General features: G+C 39.7%; 1 protein-coding gene across 1 annotated transcript; it reads right to left on the reverse strand.

Annotated features, from left to right (window-relative positions):
* Window positions 1-11,975: 11,975 nt before the first annotated feature.
* On the reverse strand, window positions 11,976-12,908 carry LOC122909550 (olfactory receptor 7A17-like). Its single transcript, XM_044253829.1, has one exon. It carries the CDS (start codon window positions 12,906-12,908, stop codon window positions 11,976-11,978), a length of 933 nt encoding a protein of 310 aa, XP_044109764.1.
* Window positions 12,909-22,629: the final 9,721 nt, after the last annotated feature.

The raw sequence follows: 22,629 nt of genomic DNA on the forward strand, positions 1-22,629 counted from the left end.
TCTCTGGTTTCTACGTTATTGATCTCAACTCTAATCTTGATGATTTCCCTTCTTATGTGTGGAGTTGGTTTGATTTGTTGTTGATTCTCCAGTTCTTTAAGGTGTAGAGACAGGTGGTGTGTTCTAGAGTTTTCAATTTTCTTGAGGGAGGCTTGGATGGCTATGTATTTTCCCCTTAGGACCGCCTTTGCTGTATCCCATAGGTTTTGGACCAAAGTGTCTTCATTCTCATTGGTTTCCATGAATTGTTTCAGTTCTTATTTGATCTCCTGGTTGATCCAAGCATTCTTAAGCAAGGTGGTCTTTAGCTTCCAGAAGTCAAACTCTCTCTCTCGCAGATGACATGATTCTTTATATGGAAAACCGAAAAGACTCCACCCCCAAACTACTAGAACTCATACAGCAACTCCGGAATGTGGCAGGATACAAAGTCAATGTGCAGAAATCAGTGGCTTTCTTATACACTAACAATGAAAATACAGAAAGGGAAATTAGAGAATCGATTCCATTTACTATAGCACCAAGAACCATAAGATACCTGGGAATAAACCTAAACAAAGAGGTAAAGGATCTGTACTCGAGGAACTACAGAACACTCATGAAAGAAATTGAAGAAGACACAAATAGATGGAAGACCATTCCATGCTCTTGGATCAGAAGAATAAAGATTGTTAAAATGTCTATACTGCCTAGAGCAATATACACTTTTAATGCCATTCTGATCAAAATTCCACCGGTATTCTTCAAAGAGCTGGAGCAAATAATCCTAAAATTTGTATGGAATCAGAAGAGACCCCGAATTGCTAAGGAAATGTTGAAAAACAAAAATAAAGCTGGGGGAATCACGTTACCTGATTTCAAGCTTTATTACAAAGCTGTGATCACCAAGACAGCATGGTACTGGCATAAAAACAGACACATAGACCAGTGCAACAGAGTAGAGAGCCCAGATATGGACCCTCAACTCTATGGTCAATTAATTTTTGACAAAACAGGAAAAAAATATACAGTGGAAAAAAGACAGTCTCTTCAATAAATGATGTTGGGAAAACTGGACAGCTCTATGTAGAAGAATGAAACTCGACTATTCTCTTACACCGTACACAAAGATCAACTCAAAATGGATAAAAGACCTCAACGTGAGACAGGAATCCATCAGAATGCAACATGGGGGCTTAAGTGGGTAGGAGAAGAATCCATGAAACAAGATGGGATAGGGAGGGAGACAAACCATAAGTGACTCTTAATCTCACGAAACAAACTGTGGGTTGCTGGGGGGAGGGGGGTTTGGGAGAAGGGGGGTAGGGTTATGGACATTGGGGAGGGTATGTGCTTTTGGGTAAATTGGAAGGGGAGATGAACCATGAGAGACTATGGACTCTGAAAAACAATCTGAGGGGTTTGAAGTGGCGGGGGGGTGGGAGGTTGGGGTACCAGGTGGTGGGTATTATAGAGGGCACAGCTTGCATGGAGCACTGGGTGTGGTGAAAAAATAATGAATACTGTTTTTCTGAAAATAAATAAATTGGAAAAAAAAAAAAAAAGAATCCTAGAGGAGAACATAGGCAGTAATCTCTTCGATATCAGCCACAGCAACTTCTTTCGAGATACGTCTCCAAAGGCAAAGGAAACAAAAGCGAAAATAAACTTTTGGGTCTTCATCAAAATCAAAAGCTTCTGCACAGCAAAGGAAACAGTCAATAAAGCAAAGAGGCAACCCACGGAATGGGAGAAGATATTTGCAAATGGCAGTACAGACAAAAGGTTGATATCCAGCATCTATAATGAACTCCTCAAATTCAACACACACGAAACAGGCAAACATATCAAAAAATGGGCAGAAGATATGAACAGACACTTCTCCAATCAAGTCATACAAATGGCTATCAGACACATGGAAAAATGTTCATCATCACTAGCCCTCAGGGAGATTCAAATTAAAACCACATTGAGATATCACCTCACACCAGTTAGAATGGCCATAATTAACAAAACAGGAAATAACATGTGTTGGAGAGGATGTGGAGAAAAGGGAACCCTTTTCCACTGTTGGTGGGAATGCAAGTTGGTGCAGCCTCTTTGGAGAACAGTGTGGAGATTCCTCAAGAAATTAAAAATAGAGCTTCCCTATGACCCTGCAATTGCACCTCTGTGTATATACCCCAAAGATACAGATGTAGTGAAAAGAAGGGCCATCTATACCCCAATATTTATAGCAGCAATGGCCACGGTCGCCAAACTATGGAAAGAACCAAGATGCCCCTAACGGATGAATGGATAAGGAAGATGTGGTCCATATACACTATGGAGTATTATGCCTCCATAAGAAAGGATGAATACCCAAATTTTGTAGCAACATGGACAGGACTGGAAGACATTATGCTGAGTGAAATAAGTCAAGCAGAGAGAGTCAATTATCATATGGTTTCACTTATTTGTGGAGCATAACAGATATCATGGAGGACAAGGGGTGTTAGAGATGAGAAGGGAGTTGGGGTAAATTGGAAGGGTAGGTGAACCATAAGAGACTATGGACTCTGAAAAACAATCTGAGGAGTTTGAAGTGGCAGGGGGTTGGGAGGTTGGGGTACCAGGTAGTGGGTATTATAGAGGGCACAGATTGCATGGAGCCCTGGGTGTGGTGAAAAAATAATGAATACTGTTTTTCTAAAAATAAATAAATTGAAAAAACTAAAAGAAAAAAGAAAAAGAAAAATGGGAGAGGGAGACGGACAGGAAAAATGGGGAAGATAAAAGTGAAGGTTCAGCCCAAATGTGCCCCAAGGTAAGGTTTATGAAGTATACAAACAAAGAGAGACAAACAAAATGACTGATTAAAGTATATGACAAGAGAAAAAAATATATATATATACAAATAAAAGAAGAACCTCATCAAAAAGAGTCCCAAGTATAAGATTATTATGCTCTTAGGACAAACACAAGAACACAGAAACGGTGGTGGAAGAAAAAATGGGAGAATGGTGTGTGCGAAGTAGATTGTTTTGATTCTTCCTGGATGTATCTTGATATCTTTGTTAAAGGACTCAACTTTCCTAATATAAAGGGGGATTAGAAATTAGTTTACATTTGGGGTAGCATTGATTGGGAAAGGGAATTACCTTGAAGTTTCACTGTATATGAATATTGGAAAATAATAATATAAAAGGAATAAACTAAGCAAACTAAAATTTAGAAAAAAAATTTAAAAATGCAAAAGAAAAACACAGTTGTATGTATCAAAATATTCTGAATCATTATAATTGACTGATTCCTTTCTGTATGGTCTGATAAGGGATGAGATTAGCCCCTTTTACCTTTTCTAATATGGCATCTTTGGATTGATATTCTTGGGCTTTGGGTTAAGATCTCTTTTTGAGGAACTCTAATATGCAGCATGGACAGAAAGAATATTTTCCTAAGGAATATGTTCCCAAAAGACTAAGTTAGAAATTAAATCAATCCAGTTCTTTTGTTTGTTTTACTCTTTTTCCTTGACCTTGCACTCTTCTTGATGTATAAATATCCTAGCACTTATCTAAGCTTTGAATTATACTCTTCTCCCAAGTCTACAATGGCCCAAGGAATAAGCCTGGGTTAGGTCTCTTTATTTTCAAACCACTGACATGTGGGGTGGAACCAGCCCTGCTATCTCCTGACTGATCTATTCTATTCAATAATGTGGAGATGTGGGTTTTTCTGATAATAAATCTTGATCATCATACACATTGGCTTTAAGAGACATTTAGGAATTTCTTACTTTATCACAAGTTAAAAGTTATCTCTTGACCTTTGTTATAAAAATGTTTATTATAATAAATATATTTAGATATTTTATGTACTATAAAGTAAGATTATCATATCTTAGGGATTTTTATTTAACATTTATAAACATCTAATCCCTAATATTCATTTTTGAACTTCATTCTACATTGCAGAAATGATCCTTGATGGTGTCCACATTTAATATCCAAGTACATGGTTGTCTTTGAGTGTCATTCTGTCAGGATGCTTCTAGTTTTCAAGCTCTGGAACAGTGGTTCTAAAGCAGAAATAAATTTTCCCAGTAGTGCAATTACAATTACAATTGCACTACTGGGTATTTACCCCAAAGATACAGATGTCGTGAAAAGAAGGGCCATCTGTACCCCAATGTTTATAGCAGCCATGGCCACAGTCACCAAACTGTGAAAATAACCAAGATGCCCTTCAACAGATGAATGGATAAGGAAGATGTGGTCCATATACACTATGGAGTATTATGCCTCCATCAGAAAAGATGCTACAACTTTTGTAGCAAGATGGATGAGACTGGAAGAGATTATGCTGAATGAAATAAGTCAAGCAGAGAGAGTCAATTATCAGATGCTTTCACTTATTTGTGGAGCATAAGAAATAACATGGAGGACATGCTGAGAAGGAGAGGAGAAGGGAGTTGAGGGAAATTGGAAGGGGAGGTGAATCATGAGAGACTATGGAGTCTGAAAAATAACCTGAGGGTTTTGAAGGGGCAGGGGAAGGGAGGTTGGGGTACCAGGTGGTGGGTATTATAGAGGGCACGGATTGCATGGAGCACTGGTTGTGGTGCAAAAACAATGAATACTGTTACACTGAAAATAAATTTTTAAAAAATGAATTTGCCTGGGTAAGGTTTGGCAATGTCTGAAGGGATGCTACTGAACATCTACAATTAAAAAGAAAGCATCCCCATAGTATTATCCTGGTGCAAGTGTCAACCACAGTGTCTTGAAATCTTTCTAAACTAGCATCTCTCCAACTTCAATGTGTCTGTGAAACAACCCAGACCCCAGTACAAATACAGGATCCAATCACAGATCCTGGGTGGCAAGCTCCCAGGTAATGTTGATGTGCGGGTCCTGGTCTGTGTTCCTGTGTAAGAGATAGGTGTAGCGTTTTTCTTTGCAGGGTTGCAGGGTTCTTGTCTCCTGGAGTTGAAGAATGAATCTTGTAGACACAAAAGGGTTAAGTGAAGTAAAGTTTATTAAGTGAAGGAGATAACATAAAAGAAAAGGGGAAAAAAGCTCTCTAGAGTAAGGAGGGTTCTGACTGGGTTGCCACTAAGGGCTTTTATGGCTGGCCTTTCATAGAAAAGTGACCAGGGAACTTGATAAATATCTCATTCATAGCATTTAGGACAAACAAGGTGAATTGGTAACTATCATGTAACTATCTCATTTATACTTAGGGCAAACAAGATAGATTCCTTATGTTCCTTTCTCTCTCAGTAATATCTCATCTACAATATTTCTCCACATCTGGGATTTCTGTGAGCCTGGTCACGTAGTCTCCTATGTGAGACTGCTCACATAGCCCCCTACCTGTCTGTCCATACCTAGCCCCACCTGTCCTTTACTCAGTTTTAAGTCTTCTGCACCAAATACATGTAATTCTGAAGGAATAGTGTATAATGGGGGATGGTCAAGCCCAACAGTCAAGAGAGAATCTTGAAAGGTTCTACAGTGCAACCTTTCAAGATTCTACAGTGCAAAAAGATGATTTTATTACTGCATGGGGGCAGGACCTGTGGACAGAGAGCTACAGTGGGCTTGTGAGGAGTGACTAATTATATACTTTTTAGTTAGTGGGTGTTAAGGATAGCATAAGTCTCTAAGGAATTTGGAAGCAAGTCTTTCAGGACCTTGAGGGGCTTTTGGCTGTTAAGTTGACTTTGGCCTTTAAAAAAAACATTAGGCTTGAAGACAGCTATGAGTTCCTTGAGGAGTGTCATGCTCTTCATGTTTGGGGTATTTCTCAGTCAACTGGAAGCTGTAAGAGTTTTAATTCAAGCTGTATGTCTCTTGCCTTTGTTTCCCTCATGGTGTATTCATTCATTCATGAGGCTATGTAAATTGAATGTTCATTTCTTTTATGAGTAACACAAAATATTACAGTTCTGAAAAAGACATTGTAGAAGGCAGAATAAGGCCCTCCCAAATATGTCACATCCTAATCCCTCGTACCTTTAGCATGTTATTTGCTATAGCATAGAAGGAATAAGATGGCAGGTTGAACAGGGTTGTTAATCAGCTGCCATTAAAATAAAAAGATTGGCCATGATTTACCAGGTGGAACAAATGTAATAACAGCCATCCTCCAATGTTGAGGGAGACAAAAACGTTAGTGTCAGAGAGACTGAAAATACTTACCCTGCTGACTCTGAAGGTGGAGGATGAACCAGGGGCCCAGAAATACAGGTGGCCAGAAAGAAAGACTGGAATTGGAAAGGAAACAGATTCTCCCTTGAGTCTCCAGGAACTAACCCTGCAGAAATGTTTCTATTAGCCTGATGATATTCCTTTCAAGCTTCTGACTCCAGAAATGTAGGAGGACATATGTGCTTGTTTAAAGCATCTAATGTGGGGATATTTTACAGGAGCAAGCAGAATCTCACATGAACATAGTCAATAAATTATTTGAGGGAACCGAGTTTAAACCTTCCAATTTGTTCATCAGCTTCCCTTGGATAAGGGCAATTTGCATTTAAATAGCCCATATTAAGGAGTGCCTTGGTGGCTCAGTAGTTTAAGGATCTGTCTTCAGCTGAGGTCATGATTTCGGGGTGACCTGGAATTGAGACCCACCTGGGGCAACCTGATGACCAGAGAGTCTGCTTTTCCCTCTCCCTCTGCCCCTCCCTCCTGCTCACACTCTCTCTCTCTCAAATGAATAAAAGAAAATTTTTTAAAAAGATGCCACATTAATTAGAAAATATTTAAATCCATTTGGAGATATTCTCCCCCATCAGATGGTTCAATGAATTCCTCAAGGCATAAATGTGCCTGTGGTCTGATTCCAAGGCCTTGAAGCAGTGATATAAGAAAGGAACTCATGGTAAAAATTAAGGTGATCCATTGTAATTTACAATTTTGTGTCTACATTTCTGCATCCTTTTATTTAATGTTGATTCAAACATTTATTTTTTTCAGGGCTATCCTCTTCAAATCTCCCTTATGTTTCCTTTCTGCATAAGAGATGAAATCAGGGATCATCTGTGTGTGTATACATGTGGCGAGTGTGTTTATTTGACAGAAAAATGTGTACAAACACCACTACACTAGAATATTTTCTTTGGAGTATAAGATTAATTTCCACGTATTTCATTCTTTGCTTACAGCATTTATAAGAAATTATGTTCTGTATTCCACACTGCCTTCAGAAATTAGGAAAAAGACTCAGGGAGCTGAAAAATTTTAATAATTAGCTAACATAGCAATTACAGTTTATGTAAACATTCTTAAATTATACACTAATGGAAACTTGCACTATGTGCTCTTCATTTTCATGATGCTCTTCTAATTCAACAAAACATATACTTTAAATATGGAGATTATTATGTGTCATTATACTTCGGTAATTGAATAAAGTGGGAAAATGTTTATGGTGTAAGGCCAAGAGTAGGATCTGGAGCACAGATAGCTGACTCTTCATTGAAGGTTTGGGAGACAGCTCTTCTACCAGTAAAGGAAAACAAGTGCTAATTATGGATGTAGGAAAAGTGGGATGAAATTAAAATAATTCACATAAATTCATTTAATTTTTGAATGGAAGAATATTTTACCTATAGAAATGTAGTAATAAGACAGTCAGAAGAACACTACAGCCATATACATAACATGGATGATCCTTAGAAATACAATGCAGAGATTCACACCTGACTCCAGACACATGAGAGCCCAGCAGAGACCAGAAATCATTTTATCATAAAGGGATTAGTGATGAGGAGAGAAAAGACAAGAGAAATGCAGCTAGAAGCCACACTCCTTGTAACCTGCAGCCCCTGATGTATTCCTGGGACATGCAGAGAATGGCATTCCTCCAGGAACTCATGGCTGCCTTAGTGTTGATGTTTCATTACAGACTGAGAGCAATCTTAGCTTGATAAGAGTCTGACCTCCAAGAACCTGTAAACCTCACATTCAGTATAAAGAAATTCCTTGGCAACTTACATTACCTCTACCCCCTTCCCCAATAAATTTAAAAGAACAGAATCAGTTACTTCTCAAAAACCCAGGGCAGTTCTTTCTGCCCCTGGGTCCTGTCCCCATGATATAATAAAAGCACCTTTTGTACCAAAAATACCTCACCACTTCCTTCTTGACCATTGTGGTCAGCCAGTCCACATCAGTATGATATCCCATTTGACAAGAACAACCTGTTACACAGAAAGAGCTGGGGACACAATAATACAAGTGAACAGATCTGAGACAACTAGAACATGCACTGTTTTTGTTTGTGGAATATGATCTGACAAATGAGAAGAGCAGTCGTGATCGTTCTGACATTCAAGTTTATTTCTGATGACCTTAAGAACAAGTGACTATATGTGGGATACATTCTTTTTTTTAAGACTTTATTTATTTATTTGACAGACAGAGATCACAAGGAGGCAGAAAGGCAGGCAGAGAGAGGGGGGGAAGCAGGCTCCTTGCTGAACAAAGAGCCCAATGTGGGGCTCAATCCCAGGACCCCGAGATCATGACCTGAGCTGAAGGCAGAGGCTTAACCCACTGAGCCACCCAGGCGCCCTGTGGGATTCCTTCTAGGTCACTAGGAAGAGTTTGAAGGACAAGCATGTTTGTGCAGAAGAACTGGTGACCCTAAACCACATGACTGGCAGGACATCCCGCTCTCCTGGGAAGCATCCTCTGACAATGCAGAGGGAAAGCATTTCTGAGCAGGAAGAAGGTATGAAATGGATGATGTTGATACTGTTCATTCACCATCTCCTAGAATTTGTGACAAATATTAGGAGATAAAGTTAATTTGTGTAACAATAGAGTCATGTTAGCAGGTAGCATTGGGAGATTTCAAATAGAAACAAGGAAGATAATTTGGTGATAAAATATACAAGATACTAAGCAACCCTTCAGCTCAATGAATAACCACCCTCAGTTGTGGACACCAAACTCCCATGCTTCAATAAATACGTGTACAGCATGAACTGTGATATAAAAAAGAAAGAAAGAAAGAAAGAAAGAAAGAAAGAAAGAAAGAAAGGTAAGTAGAAAAAACAAGAAATATTTTGTGTAGTAATAAAATAAAGTTTTTGAAATTTTGCATCATCATATTTATGGTTATCCTGACACTAAGAATAGACCTGGTCAATCTATTCAAATTTGTCTTTCCATGTAGATGCCACTGGAAGATATATACTTGCTCATCAGTGTTTGCCATGGCTCTGGTAGGCTTTCTAGACAGGGAGCTGACTCACAGAATAAAATCAGGATACCATTTCAGAAACACAAAAGCATGTTTGTAGAATAAATGCTTGATATTAAGTTTTTAATTTCTGAGGCATACATTTCAAAGGTGGCCAGGTTGAATAAACTCATTGTCAGGTGTGTGTAACAATTACCCTATAAGGAACCAGGTTGCTTTCCCACCCCCAATGAAGCACCTCTTCAAAAAAGCCCCTGGTATGATTTGTTGTTGATTCTCCAGTTCTTTAAGGTGTAGAGAGAGCTGCTGTGTTCTGGATTTTTCAGTTTTTTTGAGGAGGCTTGGATGGCTATGTATTTCCCCCTTAGGACTGCCTTTGCTGTATCCCATAGGTTTTGGATCAAAGTTCATTGTCATTGGTTTCCACGAATTGTTTCAGTTCTTCTTTGATCTCCTGGTTGACCCAAGTATTCTTTTTTTTTTACTTAACTATTTTTTATATTAATTTATTTATTTTTAGCATAACAGTATTCATTATTTTTTCACCACACCCAGTGCTCCATGCAATCCGTGCCCTCCCTAATACCCAACACCTGGCACCCCAACCTCCCACCCCCCCCCACTTCAAACCCCTCAGTTAGTTTTTCAGAGTCCATAGTCTCTCATGATTCACCTCCCCTTCCAATTTCAAGGTGGTCTTTAGCTTCCAGGTGTTTCAGTTCCTTCTGAACTTTTCCTTGTGATTAGATCCAGTTTCAAAGCATTGTGATCTGAGAATATGCAGGGAATAATCTCAGTCTTTTGGTATCAGTTGAGTCCTGATTTGTGAACCAGTATGTAGTCTATTCTTGAGAAGGTTCCATGTGAACTTGAGAAGAATGAGTATTCTGTTGTTTTAGGGTGGAATGTTCTGTATATATCTATGAGGTCCATCTGGCCCAATGTGTCATTCAATGCTCATGTTTCTTTATTGATTTTCTGCTTCGATTATCTGTCTATTTCTGAGAGAGGCATGTTAACATCTTCGATGATTAGTGTATTCATATCAATATGACTCTTTATCTTGATTAAGTTTTCTTATGTAATTGGTTGCTCCCAAATTGGAGGCATAGATATTTACAATATTTAGATCATCTTGGTGGATAGTCCCTTTAAAAATAATGTAGTGTCCTTCTGTATCTATGACTACAGTCTTTAGTTTAAAATCTAATTTGTCTGATATGAGAATCGCTATCCCAGCCTTCTTTTGAGGCCCATTGGCATGAAAGATGCTTCTCCATCCCTTCACTTTCAGTCTGGGTGTATCTTTAGGTTCAAAATGGGTCTCTTGTAGACAACATATGGATGGGTCCTGTTGTTTTATCTAGGATGCTCTTCAGCGGATGAATGGATAAGGAAGATGTGGTCCATATACACTATGGAGTATTATTCCTCCATCAGAAATGATGAATACCCAACTTTTGTAGCAACATGGATGGGAGTGGAAGAGATTATGCTGAGTGAAATAAGTCAAGCAGAGAGAGTCAATTATCATATGGTTTCACTTATTTGTGGAGCATAACAAATAACATGGAGGTCATGGGGAGTTAGAGAGGAGAAGGGAGTTGGGGGAAATTGGAAGGGGATGTGAACCATGAGAGACTATGGACTCTGAAAAACAATCTGAGGGTTTTGAAGGGGCGGGGGGTGGGAGGTTGGGGTACCAGGTGGTGGGTATTATAGAGGGCATGGATTGCATGTAGCACTGTGTGTGGTGCAAAAATAGTGAATACAGTTATGATGAAAATAAAAAATAAATTTTTTAAAAAGCCCTTGGTAAACTTCAGTATTGACACATGGTTCACCCTCCTTTTCTACTTCAGCACCCAAATTCTAATCATATAAAAATCTCCAATAAAGTGTAAACCCACAAACCCCACTCTGGCGATGGACCCTAATAAAGGTTGATCCCTCACAGGGGCTCTGTGTCTCCCTCTCAATACATCTCTCCACCACTGAGACCTCCATGAATGGCCTTTGGGCACCCCCTGTGCCCTCCAGGACCTGTGGAAAATACACCTGGTTTTGTTAGAATTCTTTGATGGGTGTTGCTGAGGTGTGTCTTGAAATCACAGTAAGAATCTAAGGGCTGATTCAGCCAGAGCAGAAGCTCTGGTCAGGGAAGCATCTGTGGGAATGTCCACAAGCACAAGGGTGTGGAAGAGTGCCTAGGCTTTTGTACCCTGACCATTCCTATCAGCAACAGGAGACTTAAACAGAACAAAGTACAGTCCACACTATCAGGAGGAGGAATGAGGGTACTGATGTAAAAAGCAGACTCAAGGTGAAAACTGGGGTTTTGTATTCTCTACAACAAAGTTATGTGAAGGGCTTAGTGGCCAAATGTAGTTACTTCCAAATGAAGAACATAACTCATGACTATTTTTTTGGGAAATCTAGGGAAAATTTAATTAGCATAGTACAAGTCATTAGAATTAAATTATTTTAGATTTCCAACTTGCCCCATGTAAAATACAGAAATTTCTAAGCATTTGTGACCAAGGTTGTGGAAAATATTAGGATTATATGAAAATAGACAAAGGGTAACCTGTCTATATATCAGACAGAGCAGAAGCTTAATAAAGTGAGTTATTTAAATGTATGGAGAAGCTGAACTATTCAAGCAAATGGAAATTCCAGGAAGTAAGTAGAAGGAACAGGTTCTACTTCTACAGACTGATCAAAAAATAGCAGTTCCAGCTTTGAGGCTGTGAGTCCTTCAGTCATGGGCACTTCTTCAACCAAAGAACCATTGCCCTTTACATTACTGGAATCCGAGTGATTCTTTTCAGAGCCCTCTTTATGTCTCTGTTCCTCAGGCTATAGATGAAGGGGTTCAGCATGGGTGTGACCACTGTGTACATCACTGAGCCCACAGCACTTGCGTGGGAACTCTGGGTAGCTGCAGAGCTAAGGTACACTCCTAGGCTTGTACAATAAAATAAGGAGACAATGGAGAGGTGAGATGTACAGGTGGAAAATGCTTTATACTTGCCCTGAGCTGATGATATTCTACATATGGAGGAAACGATCTTAAAGTATGAATAAAAGATCCCAGCAAGGGGACCACCACCGAGCACCACAGTTGCAAAATTCATCACCATGTCATTAAGAAATGTATCAGAACAGGCATGCCCAACTACCTGGTTGAGTTCACAGAAAAAATGGGGGATTTCCACCTCTGTACAAAAGGACAGCTGCAACAACATTAAGCTCTGTAATGAGGAATTCAGAACACTGATGACCCAGGACACCAGAACCAGCAGTCCACAGAGCTGAGGGTTCATGATGACCGTGTAGTGTAGGGGGTGACAAATGGCCACGAAGCGGTCATAGGCCATCACAGTCAGGAGAAAGTCATCCCAGCCTGCAAAGAGTAAGAAAAAGTACATCTGTGTGATGCAGCCTGCAAAGGTTATGACTTTTCTCTCTGTTTGTATATTCACCAGCATCTTGGGGATGGTGGTGGAGGTGAAACAGATGTCTGCAAAGGACAGGTTGGTCAGGAAGTAGTACATGGGGGTGTGGAGGTGGGAGTCTGAGCTGATGGCCAGGATGATGAGCAGGTTTCCAAACACAGTGATCAGGTACATAGAGAGGAAAAGCCCAAATATGAGGGGCTGCAGTTCTGGGTCCTCTGAAAATCCCAGGAGAAGAAACTCTGAAATTCCTGTATCATTGCCTGCTTCCATGTGGTGGAGCTGACTACAAGGAAAGAAAAAAAGAGAACATACAATTGTTCACGTAAATGAGCCTCATTTATTTATTTATTCCTCTTTTTTAACTTTTACTTTAAATGTCAATTAGTTAACCTACAGTGTAAAGTTTGTTTAAAGTGCTCAATAGAGTGACTCAACACTTGCATGCATCATCTAATTCTCACCACGAGTGCCCTCCTTAATCCCCATCATCTATTTCACCCACCCACCCCCACCATCTCCTGTCTGGTAAACATCAGTGTGTTCTCGGTAGTTAAGAGTTTGTTTGTTTCTTGCTCTTGGATCGGAAGAATAAACATTGTTAAAATGTCTATACTGCCTAGAGCAATCTATACTTTTAATGCCATTCCGATCAAAATTCCACCGGCATTCTTCAAAGAGCTGGAACAAATAATCCTAAAATTTGTATGGAATCAGAAGAGACCCCGAATCGCTAAGGAAATGTTGAAAACTAAAATAAAGCTGGGGGAATAATGTTGCCTGATTTCAAGCTTTATTACAAAGCTGTGATCACCAAGACAGCATGGTACTGGCATAAAAACAGACACATAGACCAGTGCAACAGAGTAGAGAGCCCAGATATGGACACTCAACTCTATGGTCAATTAATTTTTGACAAAACAGGAAAAAATATACAGTGGAAAAAAGACAGTCTAGTCAATAAATGGTGCTGGGAAAACTGGACAGCTATAGGTAGAAGAATGAAACTCGACTATTCTCTTACACCGTACACAAAGATAAACTCAAAATGGATAAAAGACCTCAACGTGAGACAGGAATCCATCAGAATCCTAGAGGAGAACATAGGCAGTAATCTCTTCGATATCAGCCACAGCAACTTCTTTCAAGATATGTCCCCAAAGGCAAAGGAAACAAAAGCTAAAATAAACTTTTGGGACTTCATCAAAATCAAAAGCTTCTGCACAGCAAAGGAAACAGTCAAAAAAACAAAGAGGCAACCCACGGAATGGGAGAAGATATTTGCAAATGACAGTACAGATAAAAGGTTGATATCCAGGATCTACAATCTACTCCTCAAAATCAACACACACGAAACAGGCAAACACACCAAAAAATGGGCAGAAGATATGAACAGACACTTCTCCAATCAAGACATACAAATGGCTATCAGACACATGGAAAAATGTTCATCATCACTAGCCCTCAGGGAGATTCAAATTAAAACCACATTGAGATATTACCTTACACTAGTTAGAATGGCCAAAATTAACAAAACAGGAAACAACATGTGTTGGAGAGGATGTGGAGAAAAGGGAACCCTCTTCCACTGTTGGTGGGAATGCAAGTTGGTGCAGTCTCTTTGGAGAACAGTGTGGAGATTCCTCAAGAAATTAAAATAGAGCTTCCCTATGACCCTGCAATTGCACTCCTGGGTATATACGCCAAAGATATAGATGTAGTGAAAAGAAGGGCCATCTGTACCCCAATGTTTATAGCAGCAATGGCCACAGTCGCCAAACTATGGAAAGAACCAAGATGCCCTTCAACGGATGAATGGATAAGGAAGATGTGGTCCATATACACTATGGAGTATTATGCCTCCATCAGAAAGGATGAATACCCAACTTTTGTAGCAACATGGTCGGGACTGGAAGAGATTATGCTGAGTGAAATCAGTCAAGCAGAGAGAGTCAATTATCATATGGTTTCACTCATTTGTGGAGCATAACAAATAGCATGGAGGACAAGGGGCATTAGAGAGGAGTAGGGAATTTGGGTAAATTGGAAGGGGAGGTGAACCATGAGAGACTATGGACTCTGAAAAACAGTCTGAGGGGTTTGAAGTGGCAGGGGTGTGGGAGGTTGGGGTACCAGGTGATGGGTATTATAGAGAGCACGGCTTGCATGGAGCACTGGGTGTGGTGGAAAAATAATGAATAATGTTTTTCTGAAAATAAATAAATTGAAAAAAAAAGAGTTTGTTTGTTTCTTGATTTTCCTTTTTCTCTCTTTCTTCCCCAATGCTTATTTCTTTGGTTTCTTAAATTCCACATATGACTGAAATAATATGGCCCTTGTCTTTCTCTGACTCACTTCTTTCACTTAACATAATACTCTCTAGTTCCATCTATGTCATTGCAAATGTGTACACACACACACACACACACACTGCATATTCGTCATTCATCTGTTGACTAACACCTAGGCTATTTTCTTTTTTTTTTTAATTTATTTTTTATTTATTTTCAGCATAACAGTATTCATTCTTTTTGCACCACACCCAGTGCTCCATGCAATCTGTGCCCTCTATAATACCCACCACTTGGTACCCCGACCTCCCACCCCCTGCCCCTTCAAAACCCTCAGATTGTTTTTCAGAGTCCATAGTCTCTCATGGTTCACCTCCCCTTCCAATTTCCCCAAACTCCCTTCTCCACTCTAACTCCCCATGTCCTCCATGCAATTTGTTATGCTCCACAAATAAGTGAAACCATATGATAATTGACTCTCTCTGCTTGACTTATTTCACTCAGCATAATCTCTTCCAGTCCCGTACATGTTGCTACAAAAGTTGGGTATTCGTCCTTTCTTTTTTTTTTTTTATAATTTTTTAAATTTTTTTCAGCTTTTTTTTAAATTTTTTCAATTTATTTATTTTCAGAAAAACAGTATTCATTATTTTTTCACCACACCCAGTGCTCCATGCAAGCCATGCCCTCTATAATACCCGCCACCTGGTACCCCAACCTCCCACCCCCCCCCCGCCACTTCAAACCCCTCAGACTGTTTTTCAGAGTCCATTGTCTCTCATGGTTCACCTCCCCTTCCAATTCACCCAAATTCCCTACTCCTCTCTAACGCCCCTTGTCCTCCATCCTATTTGTTATGCTCCACAAATAAGTGAAACCATATGATAATTGACTCTCTCTGCTTGACTTACTTCACTCAGCACAATCTCTTCCTGTCCCGACCATGTTGCTACAAAGGTTGGGTATTCGTCCTTTCTGATGGAGGCATAATACTCCATAGTGTATATGGATCACATCTTCCTTATCCATTCGTCCATTGAAGGGCATCTTGGTTCTTTCCACAGTTTGGCGACCGTGGCCACCTTTTGAGGAAACTAGATACTGTTTTCTAGATTGGCGGACCAGTTTGCATTCCTAGTAGGACAAGAGTGTTCCTACACATCCTCACCAACAACTGCGGTTTCCTGTGTTGTTGATTTTAGTCTTTCTGACAGGTGTGAGTTAGTAATGCATTCTTCATTTAATTAGGGACAAATGGGCATTATTAACAGAATGACATGCTACACTTTATATTTTGTCATCAAGAAATAAACATATATTTTTTGTCCAGATCTGATCCCATTTAAGGGAACATGTGTGACATCTCTGATTAGGAATTCCTGTCCATTTTGTCCTATCTCTAAGAAGACAGGTGTCACAATTTTTTGTTTGTTTGTTTTCTTTTCAGTTAACAGAATTCATTGCTTTTGCACCACACCCAGTGCTCCATGCAATCTGTGACCTCCATAATACCCAACACCTGGCTCCCCCAACCGCCCACCCACTCCGCTTTCAAAACCCTCAAGTTGTTTTTCAGAGTCCATAGTCTCTCATGGTTCACCTCCCCTTCTAATTTCCATCAACTCCCTTCTTCTCTCCATCTCCTTATGTCCTCTGTGTTACTTGTTATGCTCCACAAATAAGTGAAACCATATGATAATTGACTTTCTCTGCTTGACTTATTTCACTCAGCATAATCTCTTCCAGTCCCACCCATGTTGCTACAATAGTTGGGTATTCGTCCTTTCTGATGGAGGCATAATACACCATAGTGCATATGGACCACATCTTCCTTATCCATTCGTCCATTGAAAGGCATCTTGGTTCTTTCCACAGGTTGGTGACTGTGGCCATGGCTGCTATAAACATTGGTATACGGATAGCCCTTCTTTTCACTACATCTGTATCTTTGGGGTATATACCCAGGAGTGCAATTGCAGGGTCATAGGGGAGCTCTATTTTTAATTTCTTGAGGAATCTCCACACTGTTCTCCAAAGTGGCTATACCAACTTGCATTCCCACCAACAGTGTAAGAGGGTTCCCCTTTCTCCACATCCTCTCCAACACACGTTGTTTCCTGTCTTGCTAATTTTGGCCATTCTAACTAGGTGTAAGGTGGTACCTCAATGTGGTTTTAATTTGAATCTGCCTGACTGCTAGTGATGATGAACATTTTTTCATGTGTCTGATAGTCATTTGTATGTCTTCATGGGAGAAGTGTCTGTTTATATCTTCTGCCCATTTTTTATATGATTATCTGTTTTGTGTGTGTTGAGTTTGAGGAGTTCTCCGTAGATCCTGAATATCAGCCTTTTTCTGTACTGTCATTTGCAAATATCTTCTCCTCTCCCGTGGGTTGCTTCTTTGTTTTGTTGACTGTTTCCTTTGCTGTGCAGAAGCTTTTGATTTTGATGAAATCCCAAAAGTTCATTTTCACTTTTTTTTCCTTTTCCTTTGGAGACATAACTTGGAAGAAGTTGCTGTGGCTGATATCGACGAGGTTGCTGCCTACGTTTTCCTCTAGGATTCTGATGGATTCCTATCTCATGTTGAGGTCTTTCAAACAGGATGCAACAGCACATTAAGAAGATTATCCACCATGATCAGGTGAGATTCATCCCTGGGTTACAAGGATGTTTCAACATTCACAAATCCATCAATGTGATAGAACATATCAATAAGAGAAGAGCGAAGAACCACATGGTCCTCTCAATTGATGCAGAAAAAGCATTTGATAAAATCCAGCATCCATTCCTGATTAAAACGCTTCAAAGTATAGGGATAGAGGGAACATTCCTGAACTTCATCAAATCAATTTATGAAAAACGACAGCAAATATCATCCTCAATGGGAAAAAGCTTGCAGCCTTCCTTTTGAAATCAGGAACACCACAAGGATGCCCACTCTTTCCACTCTTGTTCAACATAGTATTAGAAGTCCTAGCAACAGCAATCAGACAACAAAGAGAAATAAAAGGTATCCAAATTTGCAATGAAGAAGTCAACCTCTCTCTCTTCGCAGATGACATGATGCTTTATATGGAAAACCGAAAACACTCCACCCCCAAACTACTGGAACTCATAGAGCAATTCAGCAATGTGGCAGGATACAAAGTCAATGTACAGAAATCAGTGGCTTTCTTATACACTAACACTGAAAATACAGAATGGGAAATTAGAGATTCGATTCCATTTACTATAGCACCAAAAACCATAAAATACCTGGGAATAAACCTAACCAAAGAGGTAAAGGAACTGTGCTAATGGGACTACAGAACACTCATGAAAGAAAATGAACACACAAAAAGATGGAAGACCATTCCATGCTCTTGGATTGGAAGAATAAACATTGTTAAAATGTCTATACTGCACTGTATGTGGTGCAAGAACAATGAATACTGTTATGCTGAAAATAAATAAATTTTTAAAAAAGAGGAACACTTTAAAAAAAGAATCTTATATGATCTAAAAAAAAAATGTCTATACTGCCTAGAGCAATCTATACTTTTAATGTCATTCCAATCAAAATTCCACCAGCATTCTTCAAAGAGCTGGAGCAAATGATCCTAAAATTTGTATGGAATCAGAAGAGCCCCTGAATCACTACAGAAATGTTGAAAAACAAAAATAAAACTGGGGGCATCACATTACCTGATTTCAAGCTTTACTACAAAGCTGTGATCACCAAGTTAGCATTTTACTGGCATAAAAACAGACACATAGACCAGTGGAACAGAGTAGAGAGCCCAGATATGGACCCTCAACTCTATGGTCAATTAATTTTTGACAAAACAGGAAAAAAATATACAGTGGAAAAAAGACAGTCTCTTCAATAAACGGTGCTGGGAAAACTGGACAGCTATAGGTAGAAGAATGAAACTCGACCATTCTCTTACACCGTACACAAAGATCAACTCAAAATGGATAAAAGACCTCAACTTGAGACATCAGAATCCTAGAGGAGAACATAGGCAGTAATCTCTTCGATATCAGCCACAGCAATTTCTTTCAAGATATGTCTCCAAAGGCAAAGGAAACAAAAGCTAAAATAAACTTTTGGGACTTCATCAAAATCAAAAGCTTCTGCACAGCAAAGGAAACAGTCAAAAAAACAAAGAGGCAACCCTCGGAATGGGAGAAGGTATTTGCAAATGACAGTACAGATAAAAGGTTGATATCCAGGATCTATAATCAACTCCTCAAACTCAACACACACAAAACAGGCAAACATATCAAAAAATGGGCAGAATATATGAACAGACACTTCTCCAATCAAGACATACAAATGGCTATCAGACACATGAAAAAATGTTCATCATCACTAGCCCTCAGGGAGATTCAAATTAAAACCACATTGAGATATCACCTTACACCAGTTAGAATGGCCAAAATTAACAAAACAGGAAACAACATGTGTTGGAGAGGATGTGGAGAAAAGGGAACCCTCTTCCACTGTTGGTGGGAATGCAAGTTGGTGCAGCCTCTTTGGAGAACAGTGTGGAGATTCCTCAAGAAATTAAAAATAGAGCTTCCCTATGACCCTGCAATTGCACTCCTGGGTATTTACCCCAAAGACACAGATGTCGTGAAAAGAAGGGCCATCTGTACCCCAATGTTTATAGCAGCAATGGCCACAGTCGCCAAACTATGGAAAGAACCAAGATGCCCTTCAACGGATGAATGGATAAGGAAGATGTGGTCCATATACACTATGGAGTATCATGCCTCCATCAGAAAGGATGAATACCCAACTTTTGTAGCAACATGGACAGGACTGGAAGAGATTATGCTGAGTGAAATAAGTCAAGCAGAGAGAGTCAATTATCATATGGTTTCACTTATTTGTGGAGCATAAGAAATAACATGGAGGACAAGGGGCGTTAGAGAGGAGTAGGGAATTTGGGTAAACTGGAAGGGGAGGTGAACCATGAGAGACTATGGACTCTGAAAAACAGTCTGAGGGGTTTGAAGTGGCAGGGGGGTGGGAGGTTGGGGTACCAGGTGGTCGGTATTATAGAGGGCACGACTTGCATGGAGCACTGGGTATGGTGAAAAAATAATGAATACCGTTTTTCTGAAAATAAATAAATTGAAAAAAAAACTGTGGTAAGATAGGAAACATTCTTATATATACAGAACAAACTGAGGGGTTTTGGAGGGAGTTGGGTGGGGAATGGGTGAAATAGATGATGGGTATTAAGTAAGGCATTTGTGGTAATGAGCACTCATTGTTTTTGGTGGGGTTAAATCACTAAATTCTACACCTAAAACTACTATTGCACTGTATGTTAACTAAATGGAATTTAAACAGAATCATGGAGGGGAAAAAGTCCATACAGTCCAATAATGGAGAAAGAATATACATAATAAAATAAAAAATAATATGTAACATCAGACAGTGACAGGTTCTGTGAAGGAAAAAATAGGTAGGTACAAAACAGAGTGGGTGGAGAGAATGCTACGTTGTTTTGTTTTTGTTTTTGTTTTCTGGGGGTTACATGTTCTTTTTTTTATTTATTTTTTATTTTCAGCATAATAGGATTCATTATTTTTGCACCAAACCCAGTGCTCCATGCAATCTGTGCCCTCTATAATACCCACCACCTGGTACCCCGACCTCCCACCCCCTGCCCCTTCAAAACCCTCTGATTGTTTTTCAGAGTCCATAGTCTCTCATGGTTCACCTCCCCTTTGAATTTCCCCCAACTCCCTTCTCCTCGTTTTAATAAAAATTCAGGAAAACATGCCAAGATAGTGACATTTTAACAGACACTTCCAGAAAGATTAAGCAGGAGTCAGAAGTATGTCAGGGGGAGATGGGTGACCAGCAGGGATAACAGAGCAAAGACCCTGCAGAAGGCACTTACTTCAGCTATGCAAATCTCAAAATATAGTCAGTGTAGTGAGGGAATGAGCAAGAGAGAGACAGATGAGAGGTGGTGGCAGAGAATGTTGAGGAAGGAGGTGGCTTTCCTGCCACTGATGGGACTTCAAGACACAAGGAGTCCTTCCTTCAGATGGTGTTCTTTGTATTTTATTAATTTTGTTCCATAGTATTCTTTGAATAGACATAGATCCCTTCATTATTTCCATCTGTTCATTAACATTCTGGCATTTAAGGGTCACATGTTAGAGTATATGAACTCAGAACCATTGCCCTGAGGACTGCTCATGCCCCATAACAATCATTCACACATACACACACACACACACACACACACACACACACACACACACCCGGGGCACCCTGGCCTCCTGACACTGTGTTACTATCAGGCCTTTCTCACCCCCAGCCACAATAATGGTGAAAGAAATGGTACAAGGCAAGCTGTCAAGATCAGATTATCTTCATCCTGAAGAATGTGTAAATGGTACTTAAACTCTAGTTAGTAAGCCTCCCCAAGACAAGGAAACATGTGGCTCCATTTTGATATGATCATACTGTGTCCTGTATTTAAATAAACATAAAAAATAACAAATAGCATGGAGGACATGGGGAGTTAGAGAGGAGAAGGGAGTTGGGGGAAATTGGAAGGGGAGGTGAATCATGAGAGAGTATGGACTCTGAAAAACAATCTGAGGGGTTTGAAGTGGTGGGGGCGGGCGGGAGGCTGGGGTAACAGGTGGTGGGTATTATAGAGGGCACGGACTTCATGGAGCACTGGGTGTGGTGAAAGAATAATGAATACTGTTATGCTGAAAATAAATAAATTTAATTAAAAAAAAGATTATGCTGAGTGAAATAAGTGAATCAGAGAGAGTCAATTATCATATAGTTTCACTTATTTGTGGAGCATGGCAAATAGCATGGAGGACAAGGGGAGATGGAGAGGAGAAGGGAGTTGAGGGGAATTGGAAGGGGAGGTGAGAGACTATGGACTCTGAAAAACAATCCGAGGGTTTTGAAGGGGCGGGGTATGGGAGGTTGGGGGAACCAGGTGGTAGGTATTAGAGAGAGCATGGATTGCATGAAGCACTGGGTGTGGTGCAAAAACAATGGATACTGTTATGCTGAAAAGAAATAAAAATTTTAAATAAAAGAGGTTCAAAAATACAGGAAAGAAATTGACACAAGGGTCAAAAGAGACCTAATAAGCTCAGGGGGTCCCTGAGAGACTGTGATGAGCAGAAAGCATCCCTGGTTCTGGCAGCATTCCAGCCCCAGTCAATTATTCTGATGCCCAGAATAATTAACAAAGCAGGAAAGTAACAATATATCTAAATAAGAAAAGAGTGGTATTTTTATGATGTCAAGACATTTTACTGATTGACTATCCCTCTAGAAAAACAGGCAAAGGGAATAAACTTGCAATTTACAAAAGAAAATACACAGTGTAGCACACAATGTAGGACAATAGAAGGGAATTTTTAACGATGTAATAATAAAAAAACTTCCTAATGATTTTAAGTGCAAAAGGTTTGGAATCAGAAAACCAGATTTTGAACATCAGTTCTTCCACATATAAGATGCTTGAACTTTGGAGAGACAACGAATCCATTCCAAATGTGAATGTCCTCACTCAAACAGTGGGGATAGCAGTATCCATCCCCCTTGCTGTCTAGGGTGGCAGACAGCATTAGTCACTACATGCAAGAAGCTTACAGTACAGTTCCTCCCTGTGAGTAAATGAGTTATTTTCACCAATGAACAGATTTGGTTGAGT

The sequence above is a fragment of the Neovison vison genome, chromosome 6 (assembly GCF_020171115.1).
Source record: "Neovison vison isolate M4711 chromosome 6, ASM_NN_V1, whole genome shotgun sequence".
Classification (NCBI taxonomy): Eukaryota; Metazoa; Chordata; class Mammalia; order Carnivora; family Mustelidae; genus Neogale; species Neogale vison.

Bases quoted from the DNA above. Each gene is read 5' to 3' on its own strand.
- LOC122909550 (XM_044253829.1), bottom strand. From the start codon at position 12,908: ATGGAAGCAGGCAATGATACAGGAATTTCAGAGTTTCTTCTCCTGGGA.